The sequence below is a fragment of the Zingiber officinale genome, chromosome 6B (assembly GCF_018446385.1).
Source record: "Zingiber officinale cultivar Zhangliang chromosome 6B, Zo_v1.1, whole genome shotgun sequence".
Lineage (NCBI taxonomy): Eukaryota > Viridiplantae > Streptophyta > Magnoliopsida > Zingiberales > Zingiberaceae > Zingiber > Zingiber officinale.
In genome coordinates, this window is record NC_055996.1 from 112418012 (window position 1) to 112431232 (window position 13221).

Here is a 13221-nt window from a genome sequence, read left to right on the forward strand (position 1 = left end):
TTTATTTATAATTTCACTTACTATATATAATATTAATTAGTATTTTAATATAATATTTATAATTATGTTAGTATTTTAAATTGTATATATTTATTTATGTAAAAATAATAATTTGATAAAAATAAACAAATATTTAACAAAATATAAATAAATTTAAAAAATATTAAATAGGGCATCGGGCCCTTAATGTTTGCTGGTCTCACACGCATTAAGAGGGAGAGTATAAATCTTATTTAGCGTTTTTTAAAAAAAAAAATAAACCAGTCATAAAATTTTGGGACCTGTTTATAAAAAAATTATAAACCTCACTCATTTGGTAGGGATGGAGTTTATAACGAGGAGCCTATGGTATAAATCTATGTTATAAACTCTCCATTTCAGATGCCCTAATTAATTGCTACAGCAGATTACAAATAAAGATGTAGCGGTTCTTAAACGTAGCCTTTTGTCCTTCGCTTTGAAAAATAAAAATAAATACTCTTAATGCTCTCACGTGCAAATTATTATATTAAAATATTTTCATTTTTTTCACAACAATTTATCTTCGGTGACTCGATATTATTTATAACATTGCCCTTGATGGTTCTCAAATTCCTATCACATCGGCCCTGGATCATGAAGACTATTTCAGTATTCCATAAAAAGAATCAACGATATTAAAAAATAGAGCTATAGAATGATAAAGTATAAAGATTCTAGGGGGCCTTTTGTTGTTTTCTAAAATTGAAAAAAAAAAACGAAGGGCGAAAATAAAATTCTCATGGTTCAAAATATAAAATATATATATATATATATATGGAAGCCGTTGTCTCGTTTCATATATATATATATGTGGAAGTCGTTGTCTCGTTTCCCTCTTTCATCCTCTTCCTTCTCCTCTCCTCTGCCATGGTGGGCTTCGCCCAGAACTACTCCGTCCATTTGCATTTTTACTTCCTAGAACGAGTCGCGGGTTCCCCCAACGCGACGGGAGTGGTGTCAGTGAACCTCCACCCTGAATCCCCTGCCGGAGGCTTCGGCAACATCGGGGTGATCAACAACATACTCCTCGAAGAGCCTGAGCCTAGCTCGTCGGTCATCGGCCGAGCCCAAGGGCTCACCGTGTTCTCAGATTTGGCAGGACTTAGCATAACGACGGCCTTGAACTTGGTGTTCACCGCCGGAGAGTACAACGGGAGCTCGTTGGCCATGTTCAGGAGGTACGAGCCGGGAGCATCATAGGCGGAAGCGGACAGTTTCGGCTGGCCAGGGGCTACGCCCTTAGCCAACTGGCAATGCCACTGCCACGACAGTCACTGCTGAGTTCGATGTTTATATCACATATCCTTAACCTTGATGGATACTTCTTCCGCTATAAGTAATACATGTATAGCTAGCGTATGCATGTATTGATATAAATAAATAAATAAATAAATAATATTACCATTATTGTTATATATACATACGGTAATAATATTTATGTTGTTTGTGACCCAGAGTGGCCGGCATTTGTATATGATATGGTGCATAAAATTGAGGTTCGATAAGATCAGATAATTAAAAGTTAATGAGATATGGCAGTTAAGGACAGTCAATAGTTAAGAGAATGTGACACTTAAAAATTCAGAAAATGTGACAGTCAACAGTCAAGAGAAAAAGAGAGTTAAACCACCTCATATTATCAGCCGCATAATTCCTAGTCGGGCACAGACAGGATAGGTCCCCCAGATCTGAAACATAAGATGGAGCTTGTATTAGTTTCTGACCTGCCCCCGACTGATCGGACATCCCCAGCTCGGGCCATGTAACCAAGCCTGGTACTTTCACTAATATAACTCCCAGCCGACCCTTTAGCAATCAAGACGTGAAAAATGGGTTCCTCGTCACAGTTCATCCTCCTCATCAAGTCTCAAGTCAGGTGGTACTTCTGAACGGTCAACCCGAGTTGTCTGTAGCTACACTCGGGCAGGATGGAAAGTGTTAAGCGACAACAATGTCATGGAATCGTAATCTTCTGTCAAAGGAATAACTGTCATACGTCAGGGAATTTTCTAGTGGTATGTTATCACTTGCGAATAGAACCTTCCTTCCACCAATTGGAGGTCACCATACATCCTCTCTCACTTGACAAGCTCTGACATCCGACATTCTCTGACAACATGCAGATTCTGAAGGTATGCAGTGTCATATAAAATAGGAGGTCTTCTTCCTTAGCCAAGTACGCATACATTCGCACTCATCTTCCACAGTTCTTTTTTCCTTCGTACACTGTTCTTCTGGGGGAAAAGTATCTGACTTGAGTTTCGGATGGCTTGTGTCGGGGACTTTTTCAATAGTTTCTGGTCTCTAACGCCCCGTGTGCTCGTCTGAGTGTGTGCAGAGCCTAAGTACCGCCGATTTCGTCACCACTGTCCCTAAGTTCCACGTGGGGGTTCATTTTTTCGGTGCACATACGCTAGGTGTGTCAAAGTTACCTCTCCGTCAACACCAGCACCATCTCAGCCGACTTTCGTCTGACTTGGATTCCGGACATAATCAATTTGGCGTCGTCTATGGGAATCTCCTTCACCTGTTTTGGAATATGACGAAGGAGGACACTGGTAAGCTCAACGTCACCATGACAACCGGAGAATATGAATTGTTGAAGGAAGCCAAGAGGCGAGCGACTTCTGAAAAGCACACCAACACTTCATAACCATACAAGATGCCTACATTTTCAAAGGACCAGACCCACGCTTCAGACAGGGGGTCTAAGAGAAAACAGCTCGAGGATTTCCCCCGAGCTTTCTATCGTGACCTCTGCCTAGAGTATTACAACAAGAAAGAGCAACACCAGGCCTCCAGCCATCGTGACCCCTGCTGAGAGTTCCCCGCCCAGAGATTCGAAGAAGGGGAAAGCCATAGTTGCCAGGGAGAAACCGAGGGAGTTGCTCGAGGAGTTGCAAGTACCCTTCTCTTTGAGGGTGCTCAAAGAAAAACTGTTGAAGGGGTATAAGCCTCCAGCCATCGGAGAATATGACGGCAGCAAGGATCCAGAAGATCACCTTGACAAATTTTGGAATGTTGCGCTATTGCACCAATACAACGACGTCATTAAGTGTCGGGTGTTCTTAAACATTCTGTCCGGCTCGGTACAAAAGTGGTTCGACAGATTGCCAGTTGGATCCATCACCTGCTTTCAGGATTTTAAGAACACTTTCCTGCGTCATTTTGCCAGTAGCAGGTGTTGGTTGGTCCTAGGAAGATCGTACCGGTTCCACTGTAAAAAAATTTTGTACAAGTGTCGAACCTTTCCTAAACAATCTATTGTGTTCTTTAGAAATTAAATTAGGAATCACAAACGGAACTTAACATTATTGATTCCAAATTTAACTTATATGTTCTTAATAAAGATAGGGTTACATCAAGGATCGGCTCTAAGTCCCTATCTTTTAACACTAATTATGGATTAACTCACTGCGCACATTCAAGACACAGTACCATGGTGCATGTTGTTTGCAGATGATATTATTTTGGTCGATGAGACACGTGAAGGAGTAAATGCTAAGCTAGAATCTTAGAGGGAAACACTAGAAGGGAAAAGTTTTAAGCTTAATAGATTAAAGATAGAATATATGGAATTTAAGTTTAGCAATATTAGAAGTAATGAGACAATTGTTAAGATAGGAGAGGACGAGCTGCCTGCAACCGAAAGATTTAAATATTTAGGATCATTTTTGCAAAATGATGGAGGGATTGAGAGAGATGTCTTACATAGCATACAAGCAGGATGGGTGAAATGGAGGAGAGTGTCGAGTGTTTTATGTGACTGTACACTACAACAAAATCGCTCATAGACATCAGTGGAATAACATCGGTTTTAGGCTAAAACCGAAGTCTTTGAGTATTTTACACCGGTTTTTCTAAAAACCGGTGTCTATGAGCGCAGATTTTAGCTCATAGACATCGGTTTTTTAGGCGATGTCTATGAGCGCCCTTTTTTTGGTTAATAGACACCGATTTTAACATCGGTTTTTAAAATCCGATGTTAATAAACCCCTTCTTAAATAATTTAATTTTTTCACCGGCCAAAATTTACAAGACTTCACAAAATTCCCTCCAAACCTAAACCAATATCCCCCTTCTCTCAACATAAACCTAAACCTAAACCTAAACCTTAGCCTCATCTCCCTCTTCCCCTTCCGCCGTCTCGCCCTCGGAGATCTCGCCGTCGCCGTCCCCTTCGTCTGCAAGTCCTGGTACCGCGCCTCCCTCGACCCTAGCTGCTGGCGCCGCCTCAACTTCCGCTCCCTCGATTTCTCGCCGTCGCCGTCCCCTTTGAACAGTGGGTGCATTTCCTTGTCACATCTCCCTGCCCGATTCCGCCGACCCTTCTCTTCTTTCCATTTTTCCCGAGTCGACAAAGCCACTCGTCGCGCCATTTCGCTGCCTAGCTGAGCTTCGCAGGCGGCGCCACAGCTGACGGGGCACAACGCGAGGACGAGTGGAGGCGAGACGAAGAAGAAAGAGGTAAGTGTATCTACCTGTGATAACTCGAAATCCATGAGGTATAGTGGGGTGGAAAACCTATAGAAAGTGAGGATTTGGTATGGATTTCGACTGGTTTTCTTCTGGTAAAGGCTTTGATTGTTCTTCCTGGAGATGTTTTGATTTACTTCTTTTGTAGACTCTTTCGATATGTTTTCCTCTTCTGTGGATGTGTTTGATTGGTTTTTCTTTGTATACGATTCGGGTTGGATTCTTCTCGGTGGGATGTGTTCTTGTTGGAGGTTTTGGTTGAAGGTTACTGCTTGGTTTGCGTATGTTACCCAAAATTGTTTGACAGTGATTTCTGATGTGTTCACAGTAGGTTTTCCTAGAGATTTTGGCTGGTGTTCGATGATTTGAGGTTGAGTTGTGTTGTGTTTTCCATGATGAACAAGTTGTAGAGAGTTGCACGTTACCTGTTTGTTAGAATGGGTCACAGAGAGGTCAGAAGTGATTCGAGCTTTCCTTGAAGTTTTGGTTCCTAATTGGAGGGTTTCGGAATGATTTAGAGTCGAATTTGTGTCTTCGTGAGAAGTTGATTTGAAATCTTTGGGTAATTTCCACTCAATGAATTTTCCCCTGCAGCATCGTTTACGGATTTCTTTTGATTTGGTTTCTGGTTTAGCTCACTTAGAATGTGATAGCAGATCAGGAAAATTAATGATGCATTGTCAGGACTGGTGGGTGGAAGACCTTTCTGTGCTAAACATTGATCTTTATCAACGAGTTATCGCTGCAATGAGGAGAGCTGGTGACTACGTATATTCTTGATGTTTATTTGTTCCCATTCTATAACCTCTGCTGGTTCTTAGGTAGTATTTTGTTACTTTCTCCTATAAACATGATGTCTTGAGTTTGTGAGTCAGTGATTATATGCAGCCTTAGCATTTCTTTATCTATGATCATATTTTTTCTCAGGTTTGTTGATAAGTCTGTGCATATGTTTGATCAACGTAACCTAACTTCTGGTGGTGTTGGTGCACCAGTACACAAACTTGATGGTCACAAGGTTGTTGTTCTCTATGTTCAGGCATGCTATATTACTATATTATTAGCATTGGAATACTTCTGTTAAGTGCTGCTATAACTTACTGTCCTTTTAACTTTATTCCAGTGGTTTCTTGACAAAGCATCAATTTTTAGAAGAGCTGCTGAGGATGGCTTCCTCAATATATGGGATTATGAAGGTATTTGTTTATCTATAATGAAGGTTATGGAAAGTCATTTTCCCATATATTTTTTTGAAGCGAGTCTTTAAAGACAATAGAGGACCACACTCGTCTTCTGTCCATGTGATGATGTCATTCATGCCCAACACTAAAGGCATTTTTTTTTGGTGAAATAAGCATCACTGCAATCTTCCATCGCCTCTATTGTCGGGGTTGTTAATTTTAATATAATTAACCTTTATCATGTTAATCGTGATGTGTTTGTCTTAATTATTTGGGCTTAACTATATGGATCTTATCTTAATGAGTGTAGATCTAATGCTTGATCATTAGATCTAATGAGGTATCTACAGATCTAATGCTTGATCATTTGTCTGTGAGTTCAAGATGACTTTTTTTTTATGTCGATCAGCAATCTGTAGCAATAGCACATAGTTGTATGCAGATCTAATGCTTAGATCATTCCTCTATGAGTTCAAGATTACTTTTTTTTAACACCGATCATAAATAAATCTACATATTTCCCAGAAAATAGAGAGGTTTCATCTTTCTAAGTGATATGAACTTGTTATCTCTGATAGTTTTTGTGATCATAACATAGACCAAGGAAGAAATCTTCAAGAAATGAGTTTTTTTTTTATTTAATGGATCAGGCAAATAATTGTTTTGATATCTGAAATTGTTTTCTTCTTGTCCAATTGATTTACATAGATTTTTTCTTCTTTTAATAATTGATAGAAGATTGATTTTTCAAACCTTTGATAATGTGATATTCCATAATGAAACTCATAAAAGAGGAGCACAGAGATTATAGTCTTCATTTCCATGTGTTATTTATGTTTCCTAGTATTGTTATGTTCTTTGGAAATCTCCTTGTAAGAGTTTGCAAAAGTGTTCTGTTTGTCCATCCCTGAAGCCTTGTCCCTTTGAAGCCTAATGTCTAGCAATGGGTTCATCAAGGCCTCATATAATGTCATTGTGCATAAGAGAGATGCAAGTTCTTCTACAGTGTATTTCGATACCTTGCTCAGATACACTAGTTTTGAATAGCATATATAAATTTATGAAGAAATAGTGAAGCAAAATTTGTATAAGCTAAATAGCCTTACCGCGACATCTACATGTGTCAGGATGGGGAACTAATGAGAAGACACTGATCAACATTTTAGCGCATAGAAATGCCACCCAAAGAAAGCAGATTCAGTTGGCTTACGAGGAATTGTACAACGAGAGTCTCACCAAAAAGCTCGAATCAGAACTGAAAGGAAACTTTGAGGTGGTTATTTTTCTCAACCTTTATTGTCCAATGAATGTTTTTATCTGTAGGGGCAACATCATTTGCAGAAGCTAATATTAATTATTTGAAAATTTTATAAATGTGAAGAGATCGACATGAACTTAGATATGACTTGAACCAATACTATGAATGTAAGTACATAATTAATGGTAGATTGATAGGACTTGTGGCTTGTTATGCGTGATATGCTTATGTACACTATCACATTGTAGCGGTGTATCTGATTATGTTTGATTCTTCAGAAAGTTGTATACCGCTAGAAACATCCACACTTCCAATCAAAACTTGACACTCTTAATTTGATAGCATGTAAACGTTTACAAAAAGCATTAGATGTTTTGTTTCACAAGAGTGAAAACTAGTTGCTTCTACTTAATATGTACATGGTTTATGCATATGGCTTAGGTGAAAAGGAGAAAAGAACCCACACAAATTGGGACGAATTTAGCTCTGACATAGCATGTATAGTAGCTTAGGGATGACCTTAAGCAATTCACACAACATAAAACACATGAATTAAACAACCCATATTAATTGACCTACATCCCATTAAAGAAAATTTATATGTTGACTTAAGCAATCCTTATGCAACCATTAATGAGTGTAGCATTCTCTCATTTCATAAGCTTATATGGTTGCTTTATTTGCCTAAAATAAGTTACAAACCGGATGCTATGCTTTTGTTACAAACCAGATACTAGTTGGAGACTAAATGATTGCCTAAGAAGAAAGGAATTAGAGATTAGGAGCTGCAGTGAGTAGAGTGGCTGGATAAGCTATCTTAAATGGTAACCTTAGGATTAAAGTATTGATTACATTTTTTGAACCTGCTCAACTTACTCTAAATATCTAACACATTGATACTCGAATTTAACCTAACCTATTAAGATAAATGGGTAATCAAACTTAAAGGGTACCCATTACCATATTTAGCTATACCAATGAATTTCAAGTTCAACTAGAAGTAAGAGTGAGTGTCAATATGCCTGTGGGTACCTCAAGAATAGGGAACTCTTTGTTTTTATGATTTAACCCCTCTTCATTATTTTACTCACCTCTTTTGTTTACCTATATATCATGTCATTGATGGAGATAACTACATTATTTAGGATCCTACATCTACCACATGGCTATAGGGAGGAAATGATCATGTTGATCCCTAATCTTATCCCTAGCCGATCATTAAACATTAAATGTGTGGGAATTTACTAGAATCTACTCCTACATGAAGCAAATGAATAAAAACTACAAGTAAAGTTTACCTACCCTGTTATGACTTCAGAAGAATATGCTGAATTTTCCATGTATGCTGGCCTTTAATATAGAGGGCTACAAGAGGATTATATCTTAGGTCAAGACACTCCAAATCCATCATAAACCAAAGGGAAAATAGTTTCTACTTACTAGAGGATTGAATGGACCCAAAAGGAAGCTCTAAATTGCTGTTTTGGGTGTTGAACTAAGGAGGCAACTGCCTTCTTGCCGCATTCCTTGCTGCTGTGGTTGGTAGCAGAAAATAGGGGGCTTAGTGCAGGATATTCAGGATACCAAGATGGCATCAGAGGTAGTACAATAAATAGTATATCTCTTCATCAGAGGTAGCTTTGTTCTTCTATGCTTCACTAGATTTGTTGTGTAGTCATATTTCTTTGTTCAACCATTATCATGCCTAGTAAGTTGTTGTATGATGCTGTCGGTTCTTATCAATCTGTACACTTGAATTAGAAGAAGCAAATTACCTATGTTATATTCTAAGCAGCATATACTAAGTGTCATATATGAAAGTTTTAGATTCTATGTTATATTCGTTATCTTGCACAGCAGCCTTTAAAAACTCAGTATTCTATTTTATTTGATACATGTACACATTTGTTTTAGTTATTTGACATATGGTGGATTTATGTGTTTTTACAGTTTACAAATCTCAAGTACTACTCCAGAGTTGAAATTGATGAAGTGCGGTTCGAGTGGGCTGAATGCATGCTAGATTACATTTGAAGTGCGGTTCTACCTTGATGTGTTAAAAGAATGTTCTACCTTGATTTTGATATTTATTAGCTAGCTTTTGATGTAAAAAGAATGTTTGGGTATTTTATGGATATTGTTGTAAGAAGATTATTTATATAATTTGTGAATATTTGTGTATTTTATGGATATTATTGAATGAAGAATATTTGTACAATTTGTGAATATTTGTGTATTTTTTTTTGTTATTGTCGGTTTTAAAATCAAATCTGTGCTGTTAGAAAAAATACATATTACATCGGTTTTCCACCGATGTAAAACCGGTGTTATAAAGTAATATTACATCGGTCATTTACCGCTGCCAAAACTAGTGTTATTAACATACAATATTACATCGGTTTTACACCGTGTATGAAACGGTGTCGTTAAGTGATACTACACCGGTTAATAACCGATTCGAAAATCGGTGTCGTTAAGTGATACTACACCGGTTTTAACCCGATGTCTAAAATGGCAGACTTTTAACATCGGCTTCATAGACATCGGTCGAAAATCAAATAGACACCGGTGGAAAACCGATGTCTATGAGCGATTTTGTTGTAGTGGTAAAATACCTCTTAAACTTAAAGGTAAGTTATATAAAACCGCAGTTAGACCTGTTATATTATATGGAGCTGAATGTTGGGCTATGACTCGAGCACATGAGCAGAAGATGAGAGTTACAGAGATGAGGATGTTAAGGTGGATGTGTGGACATACGAAGATGGACAAAATAAGAAATGAGAGCATTAGAGAGAAAGTCGGAGTTGCATCTATTAAGAAAAAACTCTGAGAGACACGTTTAAGATGGTACAGACATGTGCTTAGACGACCAATAAATGCTCCAGTTAGGCGATGTGAAACTACGATAAACATGCATATCAAACGAGGAAGAGGAAGACCAAAAAAGATTTGGTTAGCAACAATAAAATAAGATAAAATTTATTTAAATATAGATGATGATATAATAGGAGATAGAGCTCAATGACGTAAAAGGATTCATACAGCCGACCCCACCTAGTGAGAAAAGACTTGGTTGTTGTTATTGTTATATATATTTATATACACACACACATCACAGTTGTACAGAGATTTATGTTCCACTACATCATTGTCATATTCAAATTTACAAATCTCATTTCTTTGAAAAACCTTTCTACAATCATAAACTACTCCAACAATTTTTTTTATGATCCATTGTCAATTTATTTATTTATATTTATATTTTCATTTATCTTTATTTATAATTTCACTTACTATATATAATGTTAATTAGTATTTTAATTTAATATTTATAATTATGTTAGTATTTTAAATTGTATATATTTATTTATGTAATAATAATAATTTGATAAAAATAAACAAATATTTAACAAAATATAAAAAAATAAAAAAATATTAAATAGGGCATCGTGCTGGTCTCACACAGGAGAGTATAAATCCTATTTATCGTTTTTTTAAAAAAAAAAATCAGTCTTAAATTTTGGGACCTGTTTATAAAAAAAAAATTATAAACCTCACTCATTTGGTAGGGATGGAGTTTATAACGAGGAGTCTATGGTAGGTAGGGATGGAGTTTGGAGTTTATAACGAGGAGTCTATGGTAGGTAGGGATGGAGTATATAACGAGGAGTCTATGGTATAAATCTATGTTATAAACTCTCCATTTCAGATGCCCTAATTAATTGCACTAGTACAGCACATTACAAATAAAGATGTAGCGGTTCTTAAACGTAGCCTTTTGTCCTTCGCTTTGAAAAAAACAATAAATACTCTTAATGAACTCACGTGCAAATTATTATATTAAAATATTTTCATTTTTTTCACAACAATTTATCTTCGGTGACTCGATATTATTTATAACATTGCCCTTGATGGTTCTCAAATTCCTATCACATCAGCCCTGGATCATGAAGACTATTTCAGTATTCCATAAATAGAATCAACGATATTAAATAATAGAGCTATAGAATGATAAAAGTATAAAGATTCTAGGGGGCCTTTTGTTGTTTTCTAAAATTGAAAAAAAAACGAAGGGCAAAAATAAAATTCCCAAGGTTCAAAATATATATATATATATATATATATATATATATAAAAAGGTAGGCTTCCAATTAGCAAATTCCATCTCCCTTCATTAATCCTTAATTAACTATTGAATAATGGCAGCCGTTGTCTCATTTCCCTCTTTCATCCTCTTCCTTCTCCTCTCCTCTGCCATGGTGGGCTTCGCCCATAACTACTCCGTCCACTTGCATTTGTACTTCCTAGAACGAGTCGCGGGTTCTCCCAATGCGACGTCAGTGATATCAGTGAATCTCCACCCGGAATCCCCTGCCGGAGGCTTCGGCAACATCAAAGTGATCGACAGCATTCTCCTCGAGGGGCCCGAGCCTAGCTCGCCGACCATCGGCCGGCTGCAAGGCCTCGTCGTGTACTCAGACTTGACAGGACCTAACGCGATGACGGCCTTGAACTTGGTGTTCAGCGCAGGAGATTATAACGGGAGCTCGTTGGCCATGTTCGGGAGGTACGAGCCGGGAAGAGTGTCGGATCAGAGCATCATAGGCGGAAGCGGACAATTCTGGCTGGCCAGGGGGTATGCCCTGAGCCAACGGGTCGCTAGCACAACCACCACACTGACTGATGTGTTGGATGTTTATATCACATATCCTTGACCTTGATGGATACTTCTTTCGCTATAAGTAATACATGTATAGCTAGCGTATGCATGTATTGATATAAATAAATAAATAAATAAATACATAAATAATATTACCGTTATTGTTATATATACATACGGTAATAATATTTATGTTGTTTGTGACCCAGAGTGGCTGGCATGTGTATATGATATGGTGCATAAAATTGAGGTTTGATAAGATCAGATAATTAAAAGTTAATGAGGTATGGCAGTTAAGGATAGTTAATAGTTAAGAGAATATGATAGTCAAAAATTCAGAAAACGTGACAGTCAACAGTCAAGAGAAAAAAAGGAGCTAGACCGTCTCACATTATCAACCGCATAATTCCTAGTCGGACACAGGTAGGGTAGGTCCCCCAGATCTGAGACGTAAGATGGAGCTTGTATTAGTTTCTGACCTGCCCCCGACTGATCGGACTTCCCCAGTTCGGGTCGTGTAACCAAGCCTGGTACTTTCACTAAGATAACTCCCAGCCGACCCTTTAGCAACCCAGACGTGAAAAATGAGTTCCTCGCCACAGTTCATCCTCCTTATCAAGACTCAAGTCGGGTGTTACATTTGAACGGTCAGCCCAAGCTGTCTGTAGCTACACTCGGGCGAGATGGAAAGCGTTAAGCGACAACAATGTCAGGGAATCGTAATCACCTGTCAAGGAATAATTGTTATACGTCAGGGAATATTCTAGTGGTATGTTATCACTTGCGAATAGAACCTTCCTTCCACCAATTGGAGGCCACAGTACATCCTCTCTCACTTGACAGGCCTTGACATCTGACATTATCTGACAACATGCAGACTTTGAAGGTACGCAGTGTCATATAAAAAAGGAGGTCCTCTTCCTTAGCCAGGTACGCACACATTCGCACTCATCTTCTATAGTTCTTTTTTCCTTCGTACACTGTTCTTCTGGGGGAAAAGTATCTGACTTGAGCTTCGGAGGGCCTGTGTCGAGGACTTTTTCTGTAGTTTCTGGCTCTAACGCCCTGTGTGCTCGTCTGAGTATGTGCAGAGCCTAAGTACCACCGATTTCGTCACCACTGTCCCTAAGTTCCACATGGGGGTTCATTTTTTCAGTGCACATAAGCTAGGTGTGTCAAAGTCGCCTCTCCGTCAACACCAGCACCATCTCAGCCGACTTTCGTCTGACTTGGATTCCGGACATAATCAATTTGGCGTCGTCTATGGAATCTCCTTCACCTGTTCTGGAATATGACGATGGAGGACACTGGTAAGATCAATGTTACCATGACAACTGGAGAGTACGAACTGTTGAAGTAAGCCAAGAGGCGAACGGCTCCTAAAAGACACACCACCACTTCATAACCCTACAAGATGCCTATATATTCAAAGGGTCATACCCACGCTTCAGACAGAGGGTCTAAGAGAAAACAGCTCGAGGATTTCCCCCGAGCTTTCTATCGTGACCCCTGCCCAGAGTATTACAACAAGAAAGAGCAACACCAGGCCTCCAGCCATCGTGACCCTTGCCGAGAGTTCCCTGCCCAGAGATTCGAAGAAGGGGAAAGTCATAGTTGTTAGG

At 38.4% G+C, this 13221-nt stretch overlaps 2 protein-coding genes across 2 annotated transcripts; both read left to right on the top strand.

The window, feature by feature from the left end:
* The first annotated feature begins 831 nt into the window (after positions 1-831).
* On the top strand, positions 832-1434 carry LOC121990540 (dirigent protein 2-like). Its single transcript, XM_042544656.1, has one exon. The coding sequence runs from the start codon at positions 889-891 to the stop codon at positions 1219-1221; it is 333 nt and encodes a 110-aa protein (XP_042400590.1). The 5' UTR covers positions 832-888; the 3' UTR covers positions 1222-1434.
* Positions 1435-11138: 9704 nt separating this feature from the next.
* LOC121991387 (dirigent protein 2-like) lies at positions 11139-11654 on the top strand. The gene has a single exon (XM_042545395.1). The coding sequence runs from the start codon at positions 11139-11141 to the stop codon at positions 11652-11654; it is 516 nt and encodes a 171-aa protein (XP_042401329.1).
* The last annotated feature ends 1567 nt before the right edge of the window (positions 11655-13221 follow it).